This window comes from Chinchilla lanigera, unplaced genomic scaffold (assembly GCF_000276665.1).
Source record: "Chinchilla lanigera isolate Chin_1 unplaced genomic scaffold, ChiLan1.0 scaffold00023, whole genome shotgun sequence".
Lineage (NCBI taxonomy): Eukaryota > Metazoa > Chordata > Mammalia > Rodentia > Chinchillidae > Chinchilla > Chinchilla lanigera.
The window spans coordinates 16,123,553-16,144,583 of NW_004955424.1; the positions used below are offsets into that span (position 1 = coordinate 16,123,553).

At 41.1% G+C, this 21,031-nt stretch overlaps 1 protein-coding gene across 1 annotated transcript; it reads left to right on the forward strand.

The window, feature by feature from the left end:
* Positions 1-973: 973 nt before the first annotated feature.
* Bmp10 (bone morphogenetic protein 10) lies at positions 974-7,171 on the forward strand. The gene is made up of 2 exons (XM_005385656.2): positions 974-1,307; positions 6,231-7,171. The coding sequence occupies exons 1-2, from the start codon at positions 974-976 to the stop codon at positions 7,169-7,171; spliced, it is 1,275 nt and encodes a 424-aa protein (XP_005385713.1).
* The last annotated feature ends 13,860 nt before the right edge of the window (positions 7,172-21,031 follow it).

Here is a 21,031-nt window from a genome sequence, read left to right on the forward strand (position 1 = left end):
CAGGCTATCGAATCTGTGGTTCATCTCTATGATAAGGAGTTATTATAAGGAACACACCTTATGTGATACTCATAAGACATGCCTAACAATGTCTGTTTGTGGGAAGCACCTAACAAATTTTAGTAGCCATTACAATTGAGCACTTAATCTAATCTTCAAACACCACTTAAGTTTGATCAAATATGAAATTGATCGTAAGCTCTAAGATCTTTATTTCTTTTGGTACCAGAAATCAAACTCATGACCTCACGCCAGGCAAGCACTATGCCACTGAGCTGTATCCCTGGCCCAGTTTGATCAAATATGTGGGGAAAAGGCTATTGACCCCAGAGTTCAGACTTTCCTGTTTCTCAAAAAAAAAGATGTATGCTCAAAGATGTATATAAATTCATTTATATCTATTTACTTAGCTTGAAGATGTTGGCTAGTTGATCAGTCTTCAGAAATATTTATGTGAGGATAAAAGCCCCATCACTTAAATTAGTATGTATTGCTGGTGATGTATATTTTGTTGATTCTTAATATCTAATATACGCATGTGTGAAACTGAACCCTATAAAAACAGAATTTAAGCATTCCTGCCAAACGGAAGTGAATGGGAAGGAAGAGTAGCAGGGTCTTTGCAAAGAGAAAGTTGTCCTATCTCTCTAACCAGTGTCAGAATGTGGAAATGTTTACAAAATACTCATTAAGAGAAAAAAGGGATTGCAAGATAGAAACAAAATCTGGCCCTCAAGTTTACACTAGGGAGATAAGAAAGGCTAGGCTCCTATAGGAGATTTTGCTCTCCAATTACTGCAACCTGACTTTTGGAGGGGAGAGGAAGAGTGGTAGGGGGAGGGAAAGAGAGAGGAAGGATTTCCAAACTTGTCTCCAGTGACATGAGACATTTACGCTCCACAAGATAAAACTGCCACTTAGAGCCCAGGAAAGCTAAACCTTCCCGAGGTGGCCTGGGGCCTTGAGCGCAGTCATGGGTTCCCTGGTCCTGTGCATGTACACCGCCTTCTGCCTGGTGGCTCGCTCGGTTTCTGGCAGTCCCATCATGGGCCTTGAGCAGTCACCTCTGGAAGAAGATATGCCTCTCTTTGATGATGTCTTCTCAGAGCAAGATGGTGTGGACTTTAACATGCTGCTGCAGAGTATGAAAGATGAGTTTCTCAAGACGCTGAACCTGTCTGACATCCCGGTGCAGGATTCAGCCAAGGTGGACCCACCAGAGTACATGCTGGAGCTCTACAACAAATTCGCCACAGATCGGACCTCCATGCCCTCTGCCAACATCATCAGGAGTTTCAAGAATGAGGGTAAGTTTGCATTTTTGCTAATGAACTTGGTTTGTGGGTTTTTTCCCCAAGAAGGAGTAAGTAAATTTACTAACACATAGGGATGGTACGGATAATGAATACATCCACTTAAGGGTATGTGCACACAGATACATGTGGGTCTATACCATTCACATTGTCATTTCAGAACCCAAAAATGTACGGAAAAATGTCTTTTAATACAAAGCCACAAAATGTCTATCATTTTGAAATCATAATGGAATCTTTTAATTTTTAAAATTTGGACACCAAGTAATACAAGAAAATTACTGTTGGTCTGCTGCTATATTTTGTTACTTTCCAAATAGGATTCAATTTCCATTTTGGATTTTGATTGCTGACAAAATTTGTCAATTTGTACTTAGAATGGAACTGGTGAAAATAAAACCAGACCGGAAAGTTGAGATTTGTGCATTATTCAAACTTTGGATCAGCTTCCACTTCCATCAGTTTAAGAAATGTTCAAACAGGATGCAGACTTGCATTTGAAAGACTCTTCCCAAAGTAGTATTGTGTTTGATGTGTTCTTAGAGCACTTTTGAAAGTTTCCAGGAAGTATACATGACCCAGTGAATGATCCAGTTTATTGTTTCTGTGTCTATGTGAAGAGTAATGCAAAAGATTTAAATTATTTTTGGGAAAAATGTGTCTCCCGTCTCCACACATTGCTGTTCTTTAAATTCAGTAACTAGATCTAAAGAGCTAGCAAGTTAATGCTTTTAATATGGTACTAGTAGAAAAAAAATTCTAATATCTGTGGTAGAGACCAAATATATTATTTCATTAATATTTTCCAATTATGCTTTTATAATCATTAAACAGATGTAAAAGGCATCTTAATTGATGTTCAACAGATGCTCTGGAAAGCACTAAGGCAATAGCAGAGAAGCATCTTTCATTGTGGAATACAGGGAGCTGGTTGACCTGGGTATTATAGATAATTAGCTTAATTTATCTAAGCCTCAATTTCCTCATCAATAGAAGGGGAACAGTAATACATAACACAGTTCAGTGAATCTTAAGAGGTTGTGGGTAAGAAAGGATGCTGTTTACTATGAAGTGCTGAACAAACTCAAGATTGTTAATGACTTACTTAACATTCTAGGCATTGCAGGAAATGTTGAGTAGCTAATACTTAGGCTCCAAGTTATTCTTTGCCTTTCAAATATAATTGATGGCTACAATGACTATTTAGTAACATTTCTAATGGAAATGGCAAGCTGAAACCACAGATTCATTTCAGAGGAGAGTCTGTGTTGAAAATGAAGAACCTCCTTCTGCAGGGGTCCTTCCGTGTGCTTCTCAGCACAGAGCTCTAAGTGTCCAGCTCAGGCTGAGGGTGGGAGTGGAGTGGAGATGTTCGCAAACCCTGACAAAGCAGGAATGCTTTCCACTCTCACTTGTCCCAGGGAGGACCTGGATGATCCAGGTCAAGATATGCAGTTTATCAAGATCAGGGTGGGCAGAAGCATGTCTCTGAGTGGATACCCAGTACCTGCATCTCTCTCTATGGGAGGAAATGCAAAGCCAGAGTACATGTACCTCCTCACTGACCTCCCAATCTGGCTGCTATCGCCTCTCTACTGACCCTCTGAGTCCACTCAGTACAACTCTAATGAAGAGAAAGACCAAGAAATCTCTGAACTGAATTCACCTAGGGAAAAAATGAAAACAAGATGCCTTCAGTTCCTAGCTTTGCTCCAACCTACCCTCCACCACCAATTCTCTGCATTGATGCTTGATTTCTTCTGGTGCAAAATGAACAGAGGATAGATACTGCTTTATGAGGTTATTGTAAGAGCCACATAAGACCATGTTAGTAAACACATGGCTTGTGGGATTTATTAGGAACATTAGCTCTTTTCTCTGAAATGCAACTCCTCCTGTGTATTACACATTACATCTATACGTGGAAAAAACATCTTAGTGAATTTATTTTTTCAAAAACAACTTTACTGAGATAAGCAACATAAAGCAATCCATATATACTTAAAGCATATAGCTGTTAGGCTTTAAAGATTTATAGTGATACAAGCATACCTATGTTTATACCAGTAGCAGCACAATTCATGATAGTTAATTTTTGGAAGCAGCGTGTATGTCCATCAGCAGATGAATGGATAAAGAAAATGTGGTACTGACACTCAATGGAATACTACTCTGCCATAAAGAAAGATAAACTTGAGTTATCTGTAGGAAAATGGATGCACCTTGAGACCATAATGTTAAATGAAATAAATCAGGTACATAAGATTAAATATCACATGGTTTCTTTTATATGAGAAAACCAAATTAAAATAAAGACCAAAATAAAAGGTAGATAAAAGAGAGTAGGGAGAGAGATCTTTCTTAAATAGGAAAAAGATGGAGAAATGGCAGGAGAGGGAAAGAGGATGAAAAGAGGAATTAAGGTATGTCATGTACATGTACGAATTCCACACAAGGAATGTAGACATAGTGTACCGCAAACATGTACTGCTAATAATTATGTAAATATCCTCGGAAACCCTCACCATGATCAAACAGTGAACATACTCACCACTACCGAAAGTTTCCTTTGTAATCTGTTCCTGTCACTGCAGTGAGATTCCACTCTGCACTTTTCTAACGAAGGGAACAACCAGTCCACTCTCCCAGTTTTGGTCTTTTATATTCCCTGTCCAAAGGAAGTCATCGCCTCCATTTTTATACTAGAGGGACAACTCCCAAGCTATTTCTGTTTCTTACCCAAAAGCTTGATGATGTGTTAAGGGCAAATGTCATGCTCTTAAATCAATTGGTCTGGTGCCCAGAAGCATCAACTAATTAATGTTTTTAAGGCACTATCTTTGTTGAAGACGTGATGGTAGGCTAGAAACATAACAAAGAGGCTGAGCTGTATTAATTGCCACTAGAATGATAGCAATCTGGTTGGGAAGACTCATTCATAAAATGACAACTGAATCATATAGATGTAAATGACAAAGTCAAGGCGGAGACAGAGAGTGTGTGTTTACGTGACACAGTGTGGACTAGGCCTTCAGTCAGAGGCTTGAGGAAGGAAGGGCCTCCAAAGGGGAGGCCAGAGATGGATAGGGGAGGACGAAGCGAGTGCACTTTCTGAGAGTCAGAAGGGGGTATTCCAAGTGTGAAGAGCACAACGAAAGGAGTGTTTTTGCAAGCAGTGGCATTATGAGTCTTCAAATGAGAGATTTTCCAATTTATTCAGTTGTTCAACAAATGTTAATTGCACATTCGCAACTTTCCATGCATTATAGAAGATGAATGGAAATGAGGCTAGATCAAGACATGAGGACCTGGTTGGGTCTTAAGGGCCAGGTCAATGAACTTAAATTAATTCTATAGATGAGTATTTCCCACTGGTGGTATATAAGATGGTTTGAGTTGGTACCCAGAGGAAGTTATAGAGCATGTCTACTGTTTATCACAGTAGCTTTTTTCTCCTTTGTGGCATTGGGGATTGAACTCAGGGCCTTTTCACTGAGCTACATATAAGAATACCTATATAATATATTGCCCAGGCTGAGCTTGAGCTTGCAATCTTGCAGCTTTGGCCTCCCAAAGTACTGGTATTACAAGTGTACACTATCATGCCTGGCTCTTGTAGATTGAAAAACATTTCTACAGTGAATTTCTACGTTCACCTTAAGGACAGCCTTTAAGTTCTTTTAGGAGATAATAAGTATGAAATAACCAGATACAGATACAGAAAAATAATAGAAGTATAATCTGCAGCAGGGAATCCCACTGAAGTCATGAATTGGGTGCACAATCAGGGAGATGCTCCCAGAGATGATAGAGAACCTTCAACTGGTGGACCTTAGCATTTTTGGTGATGTGGGACCCTTTGCTAACCTGATGGCAAATGTCCTTATGGATCCATTACAGACACTTATTACCTGAGGCAAGTACACATGAGCTTTGGTCACTATAAAATTCTCTAATAAGAAGTCAAGATGACGGTGATTGGAGGTATATGTCTAAGACTACAGGACTCTTATGAAAGTTGTTTCATACAAATTCTTGAATGCTCTGTATGTGCCAAACTCCATAGCAGGCGCTAGAAGGGTAAGACTGGGGAATCAGTCTACCCTCCAGATTCATTTTCTGTCTTTCCTCCTTATAAAGGGACCACACACTCTCAAGTCAATTCCTGTGACCCCTTGGTTTTTGGCTGTTGTGTTGACCTTGTTAGTCTTTGTGGTCTACAGCCGGAGTCAGCAGACATTTTCTGTAAAAGGCCAGGCAGATAGTAACTATTTTAGGCTTTGCAGGCCCTAAGTTCTGTGTTGCAACATTATAGTGCAAAAGTAACCATAGACAAAGCAAGAACAAATGAGTGGGGCTGCCTTTCAATAAAGCTTTATTTTTGAAATCGTGGGCTGTAGTTTACCGATCCTCTGTTCTAAATGGAAGTCTTTCAGGAATGCCAGAGCCCAATCATATAAGAGCTCCACCTATTACACAAATATGCAAATCCTTGAAGTCCTTATCCATTAAAAACTTTAAGAAAAGAACCACAGTCACCACATATCCCATGTGCTAACTTTTTATTGGTTAGGAAAGCTGAATGCTCTCCAACACAACCTCCAATTTCCTCCTAGCCCTGTACCTTTGAGAGAGGTGAGCTATGCAAGCAAGGCTGGGTGAACTTTCTCCCATCCCTTGGCAGCCGTTTCCACGTCAGTTTTACAGTCTTAACTCAGCTCAGCATCTACCGTTGAACCTTCAGTGTCTGCTTGGTCGCAGAATGCTGACATTTTCCTTGTTTTCATTGCTCTTCTTCTCTCCTTTGCTCTATATCAAGCTTCCTGCATGACAAAGCCCTCCTTTTACATACATAAGCACCTATTTCTCTATAAGTCATACCGCATATCTGATTTTTGCAAATATTTTTCCTTTCAGATCTTTTTTCTCAACCAGCCACTTTCAGTGGGCTCCGAAAATATCCCCTCCTCTTCAATGTGTCCATCCCTCACCATGAAGAGGTCATCATGGCTGAACTCAGATTATACACGCTGGTGCAAAGGGATCGCATGATATACGATGGAGTGGACCGGAAAATCACCATTTTTGAAGTATTAGAGAATGAAAAGGACAATACAGGTGAAAGAAACATGCTGATCCTGGTGTCAGGAGAGATCTACGGAACCAACAGCGAGTGGGAAACATTTGACATCACAGATGCCGTCAGACGTTGGCAAAAGTCAAGCTCATCTACCCACCAGCTAGAGGTCCACATTGAGAGCAGACATGACCAGGCTGAGGACACTGAAAGGGGACAGCTGGAAATAGACACCAGTGGTCAGAATAAGCATGACCCTTTGCTTGTTGTGTTTTCTGATGACCAAAGTAATGACAAGGAGCAGAAAGAGGAATTGAGTGAAATGATTGCCCATGAGCAACTTCTGGACCTGGACAACCTTGGCGTGGATGGCTTGTCCAGTGGGCCTGGGGAAGAGGCTCTGCTGCAGATGAGGTCGAACATCATCTATGACTCCACTGCCAGAATCAGAAGGAATGCCAAAGGGAACTATTGCAAGAGGACCCCTCTCTATATTGACTTTAAGGAGATCGGCTGGGACTCCTGGATCATTGCTCCAACTGGATACGAAGCCTATGAGTGTCGTGGTGTTTGCAACTACCCCCTGGCAGAGCATCTCACACCCACAAAGCATGCAATTATCCAGGCCTTGGTCCACCTCAAGAATTCTCAGAAAGCTTCCAAAGCCTGCTGTGTGCCAACCAAGCTGGAGCCCATCTCCATCCTCTATTTAGACAAAGGTGTCGTTACCTACAAGTTCAAATACGAAGGCATGGTTGTCTCCGAGTGTGGCTGTAGATAGAAGACTCCTGTGGCTTATTTAAAAACTGTAAATGTGTATATTTTGTGTTCTATTTAATGAGACTATTTAATGAGGATGTACAGATAATAGAGGCTTGCTGCCTTAGCAAATGGACAGGTCTGTTTGTTGTAGAAAATGCATATTTTGCTAATCAATCTAGTCCTTTCTAGTCTGTCTTTCTTCGTAGTTTCATTTCCTGGCCATGCTATCTCTAAGAAATGGTAGGCCCCCTACTTATCCTGCATGTCAATTTAGAAACAGCAACCCCTAAGTAAAATCCACTGTCAAAACACACATACTCATGTATGCACGTGTGTGCATACATGAACTGAGGAAACTATTATGATTCTATCGAGGCAGGCTGTGTTCACACACATGCATGATTCACTCAAACGTGCATATATTAAAGGCAGCCACTTCTCCTCTGAATAGATTCATGTCAAAAAAATTTGCATCAGGAATGTAACCGTCCCAGGAAGTATTTCCTTTCTGACAAACTCTGGAAATGTAACTATTGCTTTTGTCAGCTGAGTTTCTGCCGTGGCTTGGAGCAGCAGGTCTGGTGAAGGAGGCTGCACGCTTGAGCAAGAGGCTGTTAACTGCCGAAACCAAACGGTTTTGAGAGGCACTGGACTTAGCGGTATGACAGCACAGAATGACCCAGGGAACAGAGGTGCTGGAGAGGGCAGCCCCTGGTTTAGAAGGAATGCCAGAGGGGACTGCAGGGTGAGCTCTGTGCTTCAGGAGATGCTATCTTTAGTGCTGCAGAGGGCAGAGGAGGTGGGAGAGGGAGAAAGGGGAAAAGGACATAGATGCAATCCTCAGATGAGCTGGTAAAGTCACAAGCAGTTCTAACTAGGAAATTAAATCTTTTAGATGAGACCTAAAGTGCAAAGACCAAGAGAAGGACCATCAGGAGGAAATGTTAGTTGGACTCTTCACTTCTGAAAATACTTTTCTTCACTAGGTAATCTTTCCCCCTTGCCTCTGTACCTCTGCTTTCACTCTTTCCCATCTTGCACCTTCCCTCTTGCTTCTCTGCTCTCAGCTCTTATATCCTCCTGTTCTCCTGTGTCCCCTTCCTCCTTGGCCTTCATGACCCAGGCCTTTGCTTTCAGGGGAAAAAATAATTAATGATCTAATGTCTAGATTCCCCCTGATGTTTAACTTGCTTTTACTTTAATGGTATCCTTTATGACATGCTTTGGTCATAAAGAATACTTAAGGATAACAAAAAAAAAAAGAGTCAAAATTCATAGAGATGAATTAGTGAACAGACACACAAAAAAATGACTTGAAAATTAGCTTTGTATTTTGAAGTCAAATTTGCTCCATGGTAGACCCCTGTCATTTTCCCGTTCTTTCCATTCTGCCCTCTGTCCAGGTTGCGACTGACCGGGACTGAAGGGATAGAAGTATTTCTGGCAGGAATGGTCTGCTAGGCAGCTGAGTCTGCCCAGCTGCCAGTAGCTGGAAGGACATTGAAATTCTGGCTCCGGTCGTAGCGCCCCCGTGTGGGCTGGTGGACTCTGTGCAGGAGTTCAGAGCAGGCCTCAAGCTGTGCTTCATTTCCAGGCAGGTGACGCAGATGAATACCGATGTGCTTCCCAGTACATTGCTCCTCCCCGTCCTGCTTTGAATGTTTCTTTAAGAAGTCTTACCTTTTTTTTTTTAATTCTGGGAAATTTTCACTTTTTTTTTTTGCAAACTTCTTGGGAACATAAACTCATATTGCCCTAGAAAATAGAGCTAAGAAATGCTAATGTGAAGATCCTTTTCCCTATTCAGCTCTCAGCTGTAGGCTTCCATTTCCACTGGGAACCAGAGGGCAAATCACGGGGATTTTTTGTTGCCCTAAGGACAGCGATATTTGCAGTGCCAGTGGGAATGTAGTGATTGCCAATTGGCCATGCGACTCAGAGTGCCTCAGTTCTGGGGCTAGCCTCCACAAAACTTGTGTGTGTCTGTGTGTGTGTGTGCGCGTGTGTGTGTAGCTGGCTGTGGCTAGCCACTTGGTAGCCTCAGTGGGAGATGGTGTGTCCTTTGCATTCTGCAGTAGCCCATGTATACTCATATACTCCATAGTGCATCTCACCCTTTCTAAAAGACACTGTAGTAGATATGCAGTAAATGGCTATGCACGGTAGTTTCTGGTACATTTTATTTATTTATTGTCTAAAATATATGGCGATTTTGTGCTGGTAAATGCTTTACAACCAGCAATCCAAGGCCCTGATTTCTAAATTTCAGTAGTGTAAATTCTCCCACCCTGTGCTATTTCAAACCACCAGTGAGATGCTAACTAACTTGCAACTTTCCTCAGCACCTAACAGGTAGCTCCTGGGAGCTGTGTGCATGTGTGCTGGGCTCAGGGCACAGTGAGGGCAGGCCCCTGCGTCCTGCCATGCCCTCTGCTGTCCCCACCAGGCGGACTTTGTCTTGAGCACTGACAATCATCCTGCTATTAAAAAGCAAACATTTAGGCTGTTCACAATAATCCTGCATTTTTACGATATTCTTCCTTGCAGAAAGGGAGGACAGAAGAACCACATACTGGCTATTCAAATGTTGCTAGTCGTATTATAATAAAACTAGTATTTTCTTTCTTCTTAGCAAGCAAAGAAAAGACAAAAACCATAAACAGAGGCATTTTCCGTTCGGCACATCTGTAATTCTTCTACTTCACAACGTTAATACAAAGCCACGGAATTGTTATTGCGATAGTAGAACTTCCTAGTATTTTCTTTGGTCGCCGATCTTCCATTATGCTTCCATTACCATCTTTTCTTCTTCTTCCTTTTTTACACTTTTATGGCATGATTACCATCACTGAAGTTGATAAATCTAAAGAACTCATGAGGAAAGTTGTAGCAGTGGTACTTGGGCAGCCCACAACCTATAGCCATGTAAGTTTCTAGGCTTCCTACTATTTATTGATTGATATATTTATTTTTGTAATATAGTGTAGAATACCAAATGTTTTATTTTTATGTTTGTGTTTTCCTTCCCAGATAGAATACCTTGTGCTTTTTAAATGTTATCCTTCTCTAGAGTACAGCTCACTTGGAATCTATTGTCTGTACAGTACATTCATCTCTCACTTTTTGCATCAAAATATCCTGTTATTTTAAGGAGTCTTGCCATAAGCTTACCAAAGTTTTGCATGTTTATATCTTTAGGCATGCTGTGAGCCCCTTCATATATTTACTGATTTGTAAATAGTACAGGTTTAACTGAAGTGTAAATGTTCCATGAAGTATTTAACCAATAAATGTCATGTCTTCCATAAACTGACATTGTTGTTTCATCATGAGAGGAAAATGTTGTGTGTCTGTGAGGGAAGAGGATGGCTACTTATTACTGAACAGAGATGGCCTGATTGGACACCCCAAGGCGGGTGCTTCCCCTCTGAATGTACCCATTACCTTATCCACCAAGTTAGAGACCTGAGTGGAGGAAACTGTTTGTAATCAGACCAATCACACCTTAAATGTCAAAAATATGATTTTAGCAATTCCCTGAACAGACAACCTCAGAGTGCTGATATTTTTCCAGTATATAATTTTTGATCTGGGAAATTAATGACAAAATACTTTTTTCCAAAACTCTTACTAAATATTTTGGTATTCTTCATAATTTATGCTCTTGGAGTAAAAGATATGTTCACACAAAGGAATGTTATATACTACTCTTACTGAATTTGTCAACAGAACCTAAAGCCCAGTAGTGTTTTGGCCAAACTGTCGTTTATCCCAGTCACAAAAAGGATGTTGCCCTTTGTGAGATCCTAGATCACTTGCAGAGTCTCTATAGGTTGAACGCTTTGCAGCTCTGCACGCTCATGCGTGATGAAAAAGGAAGCACCGTGTCTGTGCGTATTTTCTTGCCTCTAAGCAAGAACATTTGTTTCACACAGTAGATGGAAGTGAAGTAGATAACACTGTACAATTGCAGCAAAAATGGATTTTCTGCATGTGGAACTATGTGAATGAGCTAATCAGTCCATGGAGGAATGACTGTTTGTTGGGATCAGCATGTTTCTATCTTGCCTGAGCGCTGACTTGTGAGAGCCCTGGCCTGACTACAGTGTGCATACCAACCTGCTGGTGGCCGTCTAATGGGCTTCCACAAATGTAGGAAATCAGTTCAGACCTTGACATGCTCAGTCAGCTGAAGCACAATCACATGTTGGATAAAACGAGTTCATTACTCATGTCCAAATTTAGTTAGTAATTATTAGGCTGAAATGAAGCTGGAAATAAATATTTTATGCTGTTCATAAACCAAACGTGTACATTCAGTGTCCTCTGGTTAAATAAAATGGAAAAATTATTTTGACAATAATTATAGGCAACGTTTTTTTCCCCCCCCCGCAGTGAAGTCTGTTTTTATACCCAACTCCACTCTTCCTTCTTTTACGTTTCTACTTCACAATATGACCCCAGTGTGGAATGAAACGTCATGTACCCTGAGTAGAGAATAGGCTGAAGAAACAATAAGTTGTTTTGAGCTCCTAAGTGCTGAGCTCCCTAGGGAATGGCATTCTGCTGTTGTGTGGTTCTCCCTTTTCATATGACTTTGTGTAAATCCCATGAACGCCAGAGACATACACAGAAAATGAAATTACCTACACTTGCCAACAAGTGGGAAAGATTTCTTCTTTGAATTCTTAATGAAGCATATTAAAGAGCAATTTAATTTGGAGAAAATATTCAGGCTAAATTTCACTGATAGTTGATTACTAACCTCATAGAATCTCAGACTGAAGGAAGTTTACCAGTTATCTAAGTGTGCCCTACTGCCTTGAAGCATGCCAAAACCACTTTTCATATTCTCCGCAAATATTAGTAATGAGAAGGGGACCAACTACTTTCTTGAAGGCATCTATTACATTTTTAGAGGACTCTGCCTTGACTGTATTCAGTTTGAAAAGAGGTTTGGGTTATTGTGTGTGCAAGTCACTGGGGAAGCACAAAGGTAAGCAGAAACACGTTAGCAGTTCTTATGTGGAATGGAAGTCTCTCCTGGTAACCCTCCAAACCTCCTGGTCCATAATCTCTTATAGCCTCACACACCTATCACACACCATCCCCACGACAGCCCCTCTGGCTTACAGGTAGCTCTGTTGTCATTCTGGGTTCACTGTCCCATTCCCATCAGTGGTGTATGCTATAATCTGAAGGTGCCCTACAAATTGTCGTATTGGAAACTTAATCTCCAAATTCGTATGCTGATGGTGCTAAGTATTAGGACTTTGAGGAGGTGATTGGGTCCTAAGGGCTCTGCCTTCATGCATGGCTTAGTGCATTCATGGATTAGTGAGTTACACAGAAGTCTCTTTGTTATAAAAGTGAGCTCTTTCGGGTGTGTTTGCTCCGTATCACTATGTGATGCCTTCTGCTATGTTATACAACAAGAAGACCCTCACCAGATGCTGAGCAGATGCCAGATGCATGCTCCTGGGCGTCTCTTCCTCCTGAACAGTTAGTTAAAGGAACCTCTATATTTAATAAAATTTTAATAAATTCTGAATAAATTACAGCAGCTCTTTCAGCTGATGCAACAGATAGAAGGAATGCTCTTGGACTGGACTTGCCTCTCAGGAATTGCAGACCTCACCAGCAGATAGACCTTGCTACCTGTGACAGAATTTGAGAATTAAAGGGCAGAGAGAAAGCCCACAGTGGAAGAAGAGTCCTTTAATCAGACAATCATCCTGCAGCTCTTTTGAGGGGAATTCTCTAATATCCTGGTGGGCAGGCTGAATCAGGAAACTGCTGCAGGGAGCATGGTCCTTGTCCTTGGATGAGCAGTGACAAGGGGAGAGAGTTATTCAGTCATGGAGAAGGGGAGCTGAGTCCCAAAGAAGGACTTAGGTCAGGACTGGTAGGAAAGGGGTTGAAAAGCCATTCTGGTGACTTAATTTTGCATTCTTTGGGAACCAATTCATTCTGTCCCGTAAATAATTCCATTTATAGATGTCTGTCATGGTGAGGGGCCTGGAGCCATCCTCCCTCCACGTGGGGTCTGATTTGGACACAGCCACTCTGGATCACCTGCCCTGTTCTGGGGACTCTTTTCTACTGATCCAGCCTCAGATCACATTGTAGATACACACCTAGCTGCAAGTTATGTTGTTTGCTTGTTTGTTTGTTTGTTTGTTTGGTTGGTTGGTTTTTCTAGACAAGGTTTTGCCTGTAGTACAGGCTGGCCTTGAACTCATGCCGATCCTCCTGCCCCAGCCTCCAGAGTGCTGGGATCACAAGTGTGCTGCAAGTTATTTTGGGTAGTAGTTTGTTTACAAAGTAAGAGAAAAATTTATGCTCAAAGCTCATATTACATATTTAATAATAGGTTGCGAGTTCTGAGAGTGCTCCTAATATGAATCGATCATTGTAATTTTGTGGGAAAACAGTGACAAGAGACTCACTGCATGTGACTCTAGTCACATGGACAAGAGCCCACTTCTGCACAGAAGTGACTATTTGTAAATAAGGGGCCTATTTGGAGAAGGTGAGAGCGTGTTAACTTGGGTGGTTATAAATGGATTATGTGGTTATCTTGGACTCACTCTCCCAAACTGTCAGCTTACAAGAAACAGTTCCTGCCCTCTCTCAACCTTTCTCAGACCATTCGCATGGCTCTAAAGAAGCTCATCCCAAGAAGCCCCTGAAATGCAAGGACATCTCAATCTGTTTTACTTTAAAATATGATTCTGTGAATCGCATAAAAAATTCAGGCCACTGAAAACAAATTCAGATTTTTGATAGGAGGTGTGGAAACACTACTGTCAGACCAAGAATCAGCAGAAAAATTTCATGCACAGAATGTGGGCCCATGTTCTTATACACCGTGGGAATGGTTTTAGAAAATCCAGTTCTAACTGTTTATCATTTTTTCTGCCGAAGCTATGTACCTTAACCTCACTGTCAGGATAACACAAATGAAGCCATTTGGAGAATGGTCTACAAAACAGATGGTGCTCTTCAAATTAAAGAGTTGATAAAAGGCAAAGTAAAACAGGGGAACTGTTAGAGGCTGCAAGGGACTAGTTTGGTGCTTGCTTGACTGAGATGGCATTCAAGTAGAATCTACGATCCTAGAGTCGGTCCTAGGTCTCTCAAAAGCTGACCCAAAGGCCATTACCCTTTTGCTAAGCTTACTGCTGCTCAGTTGGTAGTATGTCCAACTTCATCAACTGTAAACTCCCAGATGATATTCATCTTAAAAATTCTTATGCACAGTTATCAGTTTATTTTTCTAAGCAGTGAGAATGGCTGTAGGAGGAGTCTCTAGACTTTTGCTCCACACAATGCCTAAGAAGCAAGCAGGAAGTACTAAAAATATCTTTCTCCACTAGGCAAACTCAGCAGAAAGGTTAAAGCCAAGGGAAAAGTATTTTTCTCAATGTGGCAAACTGGTGCCAATAAATGAACTGCACCATATTTTCCTGAAATAACCAAGTTCAACCCTGCATTCCCCGAAAGGAAGCATGCTTTTCAGGCAATGAACCATCTGCTGCAAGTGTTTAGAAAAAGGATCTCCAACCACTGGTAATTTGAACTTCCTTATACCCCGGTTCAATGCTTGATAAGGACAGAGTGCTAACAGGATGGGAACTGAGTTACTATATTTAGAAACCCAGCCAGAACAAAAACCAGCCTCCTACAGTTATTTTGTTTATTCTCTGGACCTATCTGTTTTAATTAACATAATATTTACATGAGACCAGCTCTTCTTATGTCTTTCGCTGCAACTGTCACATGTTTTATTCTTTGTTGTTCTTCTCTTTTTCAAAGGTCTTATAAAAAAAAACTTGTAAAATATGACTGAATATGGTGTACACAGTGAACCACATCACAGCATTTTAACTCTTGCCTTTTTTGTGTTTTTTGAAGCCAGACATTTGGTTCCTAGATACAATTCAGGATGCTTGGCTAAATTTGAATGTAAGAGAAACAACGAATAACTTGTTTAGCATAAGTAGGTCTCCAATACTGCGTGGTACATATGTATACGAAACTTGTGGTCATTGTCTACCTGAAATTGAAATGTAATTGGAAGCTTCTGTTTGTTTGTTACCTATAGCAGGCATTTTTCAGAAGGTTACGAGAATGGAAGAGCCAGAGAAAGATGAAACAGTTTGCATCTCCATTTCCACATGCGCTTTTTAGATGATCGCAAATCTGGCCTAGAAAGATTCATTGTTGGAGAGCAGCTTTGAGATTTGAGGCTGAAACTCCGCTTGACTATAACACCTGCTTATACCGCAAACAGTAGTAATTCCTAACATGTCAGCCTCATCATTTTATATGGGAGGAGCTGAGTCACGGTGGGCGTAGGTCCATATTAGAAGCCACACAGTCAGGCAAGCACCAAACTAGGATTTGAACTGTGTGTCACGCTGCCCTCTGCTAAAAATACTCATTAGGTTTCTGATTCCCAGTGGCTCATTTTCTATTTCTGTTTCTTCCTAGGATTTTTATGGTCAGTCTCACATCATCTGGGTCTGAGAGAAGTTTAAAGCGTCACTTTCCAGTGTGAGCTCTTTGACAACCTGTAGACCCCGTGACCTGAGGCCTGGTGGCTTACTGCAGTGTGCAGGGAACAGGAGCCCAGCACAGGTCCTTGTGTGCTTTTGTCCCATTGTGACTCTAGAGGTCTTATCAGGTAATATCTCATTATTATCACCTATGACTGTGTAACAAACCTACCCAAACTGAGCTTTGAACAATAACCCTGTCCTTTGCGCATGAGTCTCAGGGTTGATCTGGCTCAGGAACAAGCTTCATCTCTAGAGCTGACATGAGTTGGGTCATGCTGGGGTGTCCTCTTGTCAAAGCACCTGGGGATTGGGCTCTTTGGGTCTCTCCTCTCTGTGCCTCTGCACATGGCCACCTCAGAATAAGCAGACTTCTTATGTGTGGCAGAAATCTTCCAGGGTGTGTTCTGAGAGAAAGCAAAGAATATCACTTCTTCCACATTGTATTTGGGAGGAGTGAGTTTGCTAAGGCCAACTTGGCAACAGGGGAGGGGAATTAAATGCCACCTCCTGTTGGGAGAAAGGTTGATGAATTTTCAGACACGTTTAAACACACCCAAAGATGGCATCTTAGAAGCCTCTCAAGTGTATTGTCTGTTGTTTGTGCAGTGTGTCATGGCTCCTTGCTGAGGCTAACCTTATGGGTGTTCTCCAGTCCCTGTTTAACCTTGGTGTCCTTCTTCCTCTCCACCAGCCCAGGTCATCTCTTCTCTGTCAACCTCAGATTTCCTGGGTAGGGCTTGGATTTCAATCCTTTACATCTCCCTTGACTGAAAACATAAGAAACACCCGTGAAGGTCTCTAATTTGAAGAACTCTCACTACATTTGAAATGAAAGACAGCCCCTTTTTGCTTCCCTTAACTACAACAATCAGAACTTAGCTAAGCAAATTAAGATACATTAAAAATTGAGTAAATTGTCACTGAGGTCAAGTTTTGTAGAATACCTTTAGGCTTGGCAAATATTTCCTCATAGAATAACAATTTTTCTTAAGTCAGATCATGATAGTCTTTTTTTTTAAAGCTTGGCATCCTAAGATGGCTAAACAATGTATTTAGCTAGAGCTATAGACTCTTTTCAGTTACTTTTATTAGTATATTAAAAGTTTTATTTAGCATTCTTGCAATTTAGAAAAAGGAATCACAAAAGAATCTGGCAACTTAACTGAAGTTGCCTTATCAATCAGTGGAAGGATTAATCATAAGGCGTAAGTTTCCCACCTTCTAGTATCAAGCCTTAATGTCAATCAACCAAGAAGTTTTCAGTGAAGTTTTATCCAAGGATGTGCCTCGATACTTTTTTGTTTTCATAAAACACAAAACAAACAAATAAATCCAGATTCTACAGCACCATAGTCTTCATTTCCCAAACTTTCATGAATGTGCTTGAATAAAAGCCAGATTTTAACAGATAAATACTGGCAAGCAACATTATTTAGTAAGTAGGGACCCACATGATGTGGTCGAGTGCCATATGCTTGGAGAGTTGCAAAGTGAGAAGCAAAGTGCTTCTGAGACAACCCAGGACATGGTGTTGAAAAGCCGAGTGCAGAATAAGCAAGGGTTGAGGCAGCATGGATTGACACAGCAAGTACAGTAACCAAGTCCCATGATCTATCACCTTTAGGTTTGTTGTGTTTTGCCATGGCAACTGCTTATCTTTAGTAGATGTTTTGGGATCCACAGCAGCCACTTGAGGAAGTTGCTTTCCTTAACTGGCTTGACAAATGAAGACCAAATATGAGAGTTTAGCAACAGAGTAAGTGATTTCCGTGTGGAAGATATTATGGAGCTTATTGTAACCGCTCTTCTTATACCACATAACTGATATAAAAAAGACACTGAATGGAAAATGCTGGTTACTCCAAACTCCTAACATTGCCAGTAAGATATAGTTGATCAACCACCTAGAGCCAATTAAAATGCTTTAAAGCTATTGTGTTATTATTACTCATATAAGAACTTAAAATCAGTGCTGGGAAGGTGGAGCCATTTGCCCCTAACCCTCTCACCCCTAGTGAATTAGACCAACCTGATGTTCCCATGCCCGATTATAGACTCTTCTGTACCACTTGGAGCCTGCATGGTCATTTTTGTGTCCACTGTTGTAGCCCTAGTTTCTCCTTGTTAGACCATTAAAGGATCTCAGGGCTTTGTGGGCTCCTGCGGGCTAGGCCAGTAACACAGAGAGTGGGCTGGCCTGGGGTCTGAACCACTGAACAGTGCAGGTCCTAGTTGTTGACAGCAGTGGCTACACAATTCTGGACAAATGTGGCCACAGTGGACTTTAGAACATGTGCACCACATCTCCAAACCTTAATGACAAACTGTGGATTTAAAAGTTCTTTCAATTTTTCTATATGATTCCAGAAAGAATTGACATTCTACAAAGTACAGGCAATGCATATTGCTGAGCTAAATATGGTTCGGAAGCTACCTCTTTGCCCAGTCCAGCCTTGAGATTAGATGACGACTGGGAGAATTACATTCCTCTGGATTGAGACCACGACTGCTCCCACCAAGCCCATCGTTCTGACAGTATGTCCTGCAATGCTTTTGAGATTCCTTCCTCCATCGGCCTCTTAGTTGCCAACAAATAGTTGCTTGTTGGGTACCTCCTTGCCCTATAGTTTGGGGCAGTTTACCTCTGCTCTTTGTTCATGCAGAGCCAGTATCATTCTTTAAATCCCCAATAAGCCTGTGAAGAGTTGTCCCTGCTCCTAGAATCATTCCTACAGTTCAGCATTACAATGGGACTTCCTTCAACCAAGCACTCTGTTTCATTGGTTTTCAAGCTACTTTATGCAGTCTACTGCTTTGATTGAGGTATATGAGAAAAAATATTTGGCCTTGTAAAATTTGAAAAGAGGAAGCATATTTTAACAGCTCATTCAGGTAATTGTGGATCTTCTTTGATGCTACACTAAAACTCAGTAAATGATAGTCTCTTAAGTGTTAGTTGCAAGGTACAGTCTTAATGCATATCAATGAATCAATGAATCACTTAGGTACTTTACAATCCATTGTTCTTATACTCTTCTACTTCGGCCTGATTGCAAAACATCATATATTTGTCATTTGCAAAACGGTATGAACAGACCGTTTTGCAAATGACAAATCATACTTTCTAAATGTTGACACATTTCATTACACAGCATCATCATGTATCACCTCTGGAAAACACTACTCTGTACTCTGTAGTGAATGAGTGATAAAGGCAAATAATGTCTTAACATTATCATGATGGTAACGACATCTATGGACCTCCTGCTGTAGCAAAAAGAGTCTTTTCCTAGAAATATATATATCTAGATGCAACATCAGGCTGTGTTATTAACTAGATAAGTGACCTTAAGAAAGATTTTCCATTTTTCTGTAGTTCAGCTTCCAACCATACAATGGTACTTTTGAACTCAGGTTAGTATTTATTTAATTCAAGGGGTTAATTAGCATTTGTGGTGGAAACAGCTGCTTTGAGAACTGCTTCTCATCTTACATTATATATAATATCCCTGGCCTCCTTCTCTAAATAAAAATAGCACCACACCCCATCCCAGCTATTACAAAAGCCTAGAACCCTAGAGAGAACCCTCAAAGGGTGATACTGGCACTAGCTGAGAGGTTTTAAACTAAATGAATTTTACATTTTTTTCAATTCTGCAGCTAATTCTATTAAAAAGTGGGAAAATAACCACATTTGAAAACATTAAACATATTCTGACTTTCTGCTCTCTTTGTAATTGTCTTAGTTATTTTTCTGTTGTTACTGAGACAAAACACCCAAAATTAAGGAAGGAAAGGTTTATTTAGCTCACAGTTTGTGGAGGTTTCAGTCTATAACCAGCTCGCTCCAAGGTAGGGTGGCAGGACACAGGGGCAACACTTCAAGGTGGCACAAGACAGAAAAACAGGAAGAGCAAAAAGGGGAGAACAAGCCCCTTTTCCTCCCTTATATTGTATGCTGGCTATCTGCCCATGCCCACACCATCTCTGTGCCCTTCGCTTGCACAGGCTCAGGATGAATACAAAGTAAGGATCTGGCTCCCTGCTGAGTCACATAGGTAACCTTCTAAACTTCTCAAACTGACAAAGTGAACAACATCCTAGAGCAGGAAGGACAGGTCCTTTTCACCCCAGGATGTAGAACTGCTGAGTCACTTAGTTAAGCTTCTAGACTCAAGTTAACACAATGTATTGACCATAATAGTAATCTATTTAGGCATTGTGAACATTCTTAAATGTATTTTATTTCAACACATTTGTGAACACATGAAAAGTAACACAATCAGAAGATCTAGAGGTAGGTAAAAGAAGGAGAAAAGGAGATTTTCTCCTGGTTACATGTTTACAAACTAAGGATTTGTCATACCTCTAGTAATTGGCATTATTTTGCCCATACCCTTGTTCAGCTGACCAAAGGAGTAGACAGGAAGAGCTAAGTTCCCCCTAGAGCCCTGTGCTTCAGGAACCTATAGACAGCCATGCAATCACCCTTTACTGAGCCCTCCACTGGAAACCCCAGGTCACTTTGGTATTATGATTACCTTCCCATGTTACATTTTTGTGAGGCTGAGCATGAGGTTACTTTTTTCATATGTACTCTTATATGTTGGTTGAGATAGGGGAAAGCACCATTGTATGACCCTGGTTGATTTTAGCAAAGCACTCCCAAGGAGCCCAGCTGCTAACCTTTCTAGTGAAGGCAAAGGCATTTCTCAAGGTGTGCACATCTGGCACACCAGAAATATAGGCAATTGGTCTGAAACTTTCTCTTTTGGCCATGTAAATCCCACTGCCAAAATTAAACACCTAGTATTCTCATTTTCCAGTGATCACTGGGAAGGAAATTCCAGATTTTCTTTTTCCAAGAGAAGCCATCCTTAGGAAGACGTCCCAGTATTTGAAAAGCTTTCACAGTGGATCTTGGAAGAGTGTTGCCTCTTCTGATATTGCCAGTTTACCCAAAGGACATCTCTTTTTTTCTTACCTTCCTCCAGAAAGAAAATTTGGCTCACATTTGTATTCTGTTAATAGTAGAACCTTCTCCTGGGCTCCAAAGAATTTTCACTTTCACATTGCCACAAAAATGGGGTGGTGGAGAGAGAAGGCAAAGGCTCCTACTTCCAGGGTTCCTTGTGGACTTTCTTGTGACTGCGTTTCTGGCTGACTCATGGATTCTGAGGGTAGGATTCTGATGTGTGTGTGTATGCATGTGTGTGTGTGTGTGTGTGTGTTCCACCAACACTGCACAGATAAGGGAAGGTGATCCCATTGCAGAACTTCTGCATGTTTGTGTGCTCCTGGATGGGCACTCTCCA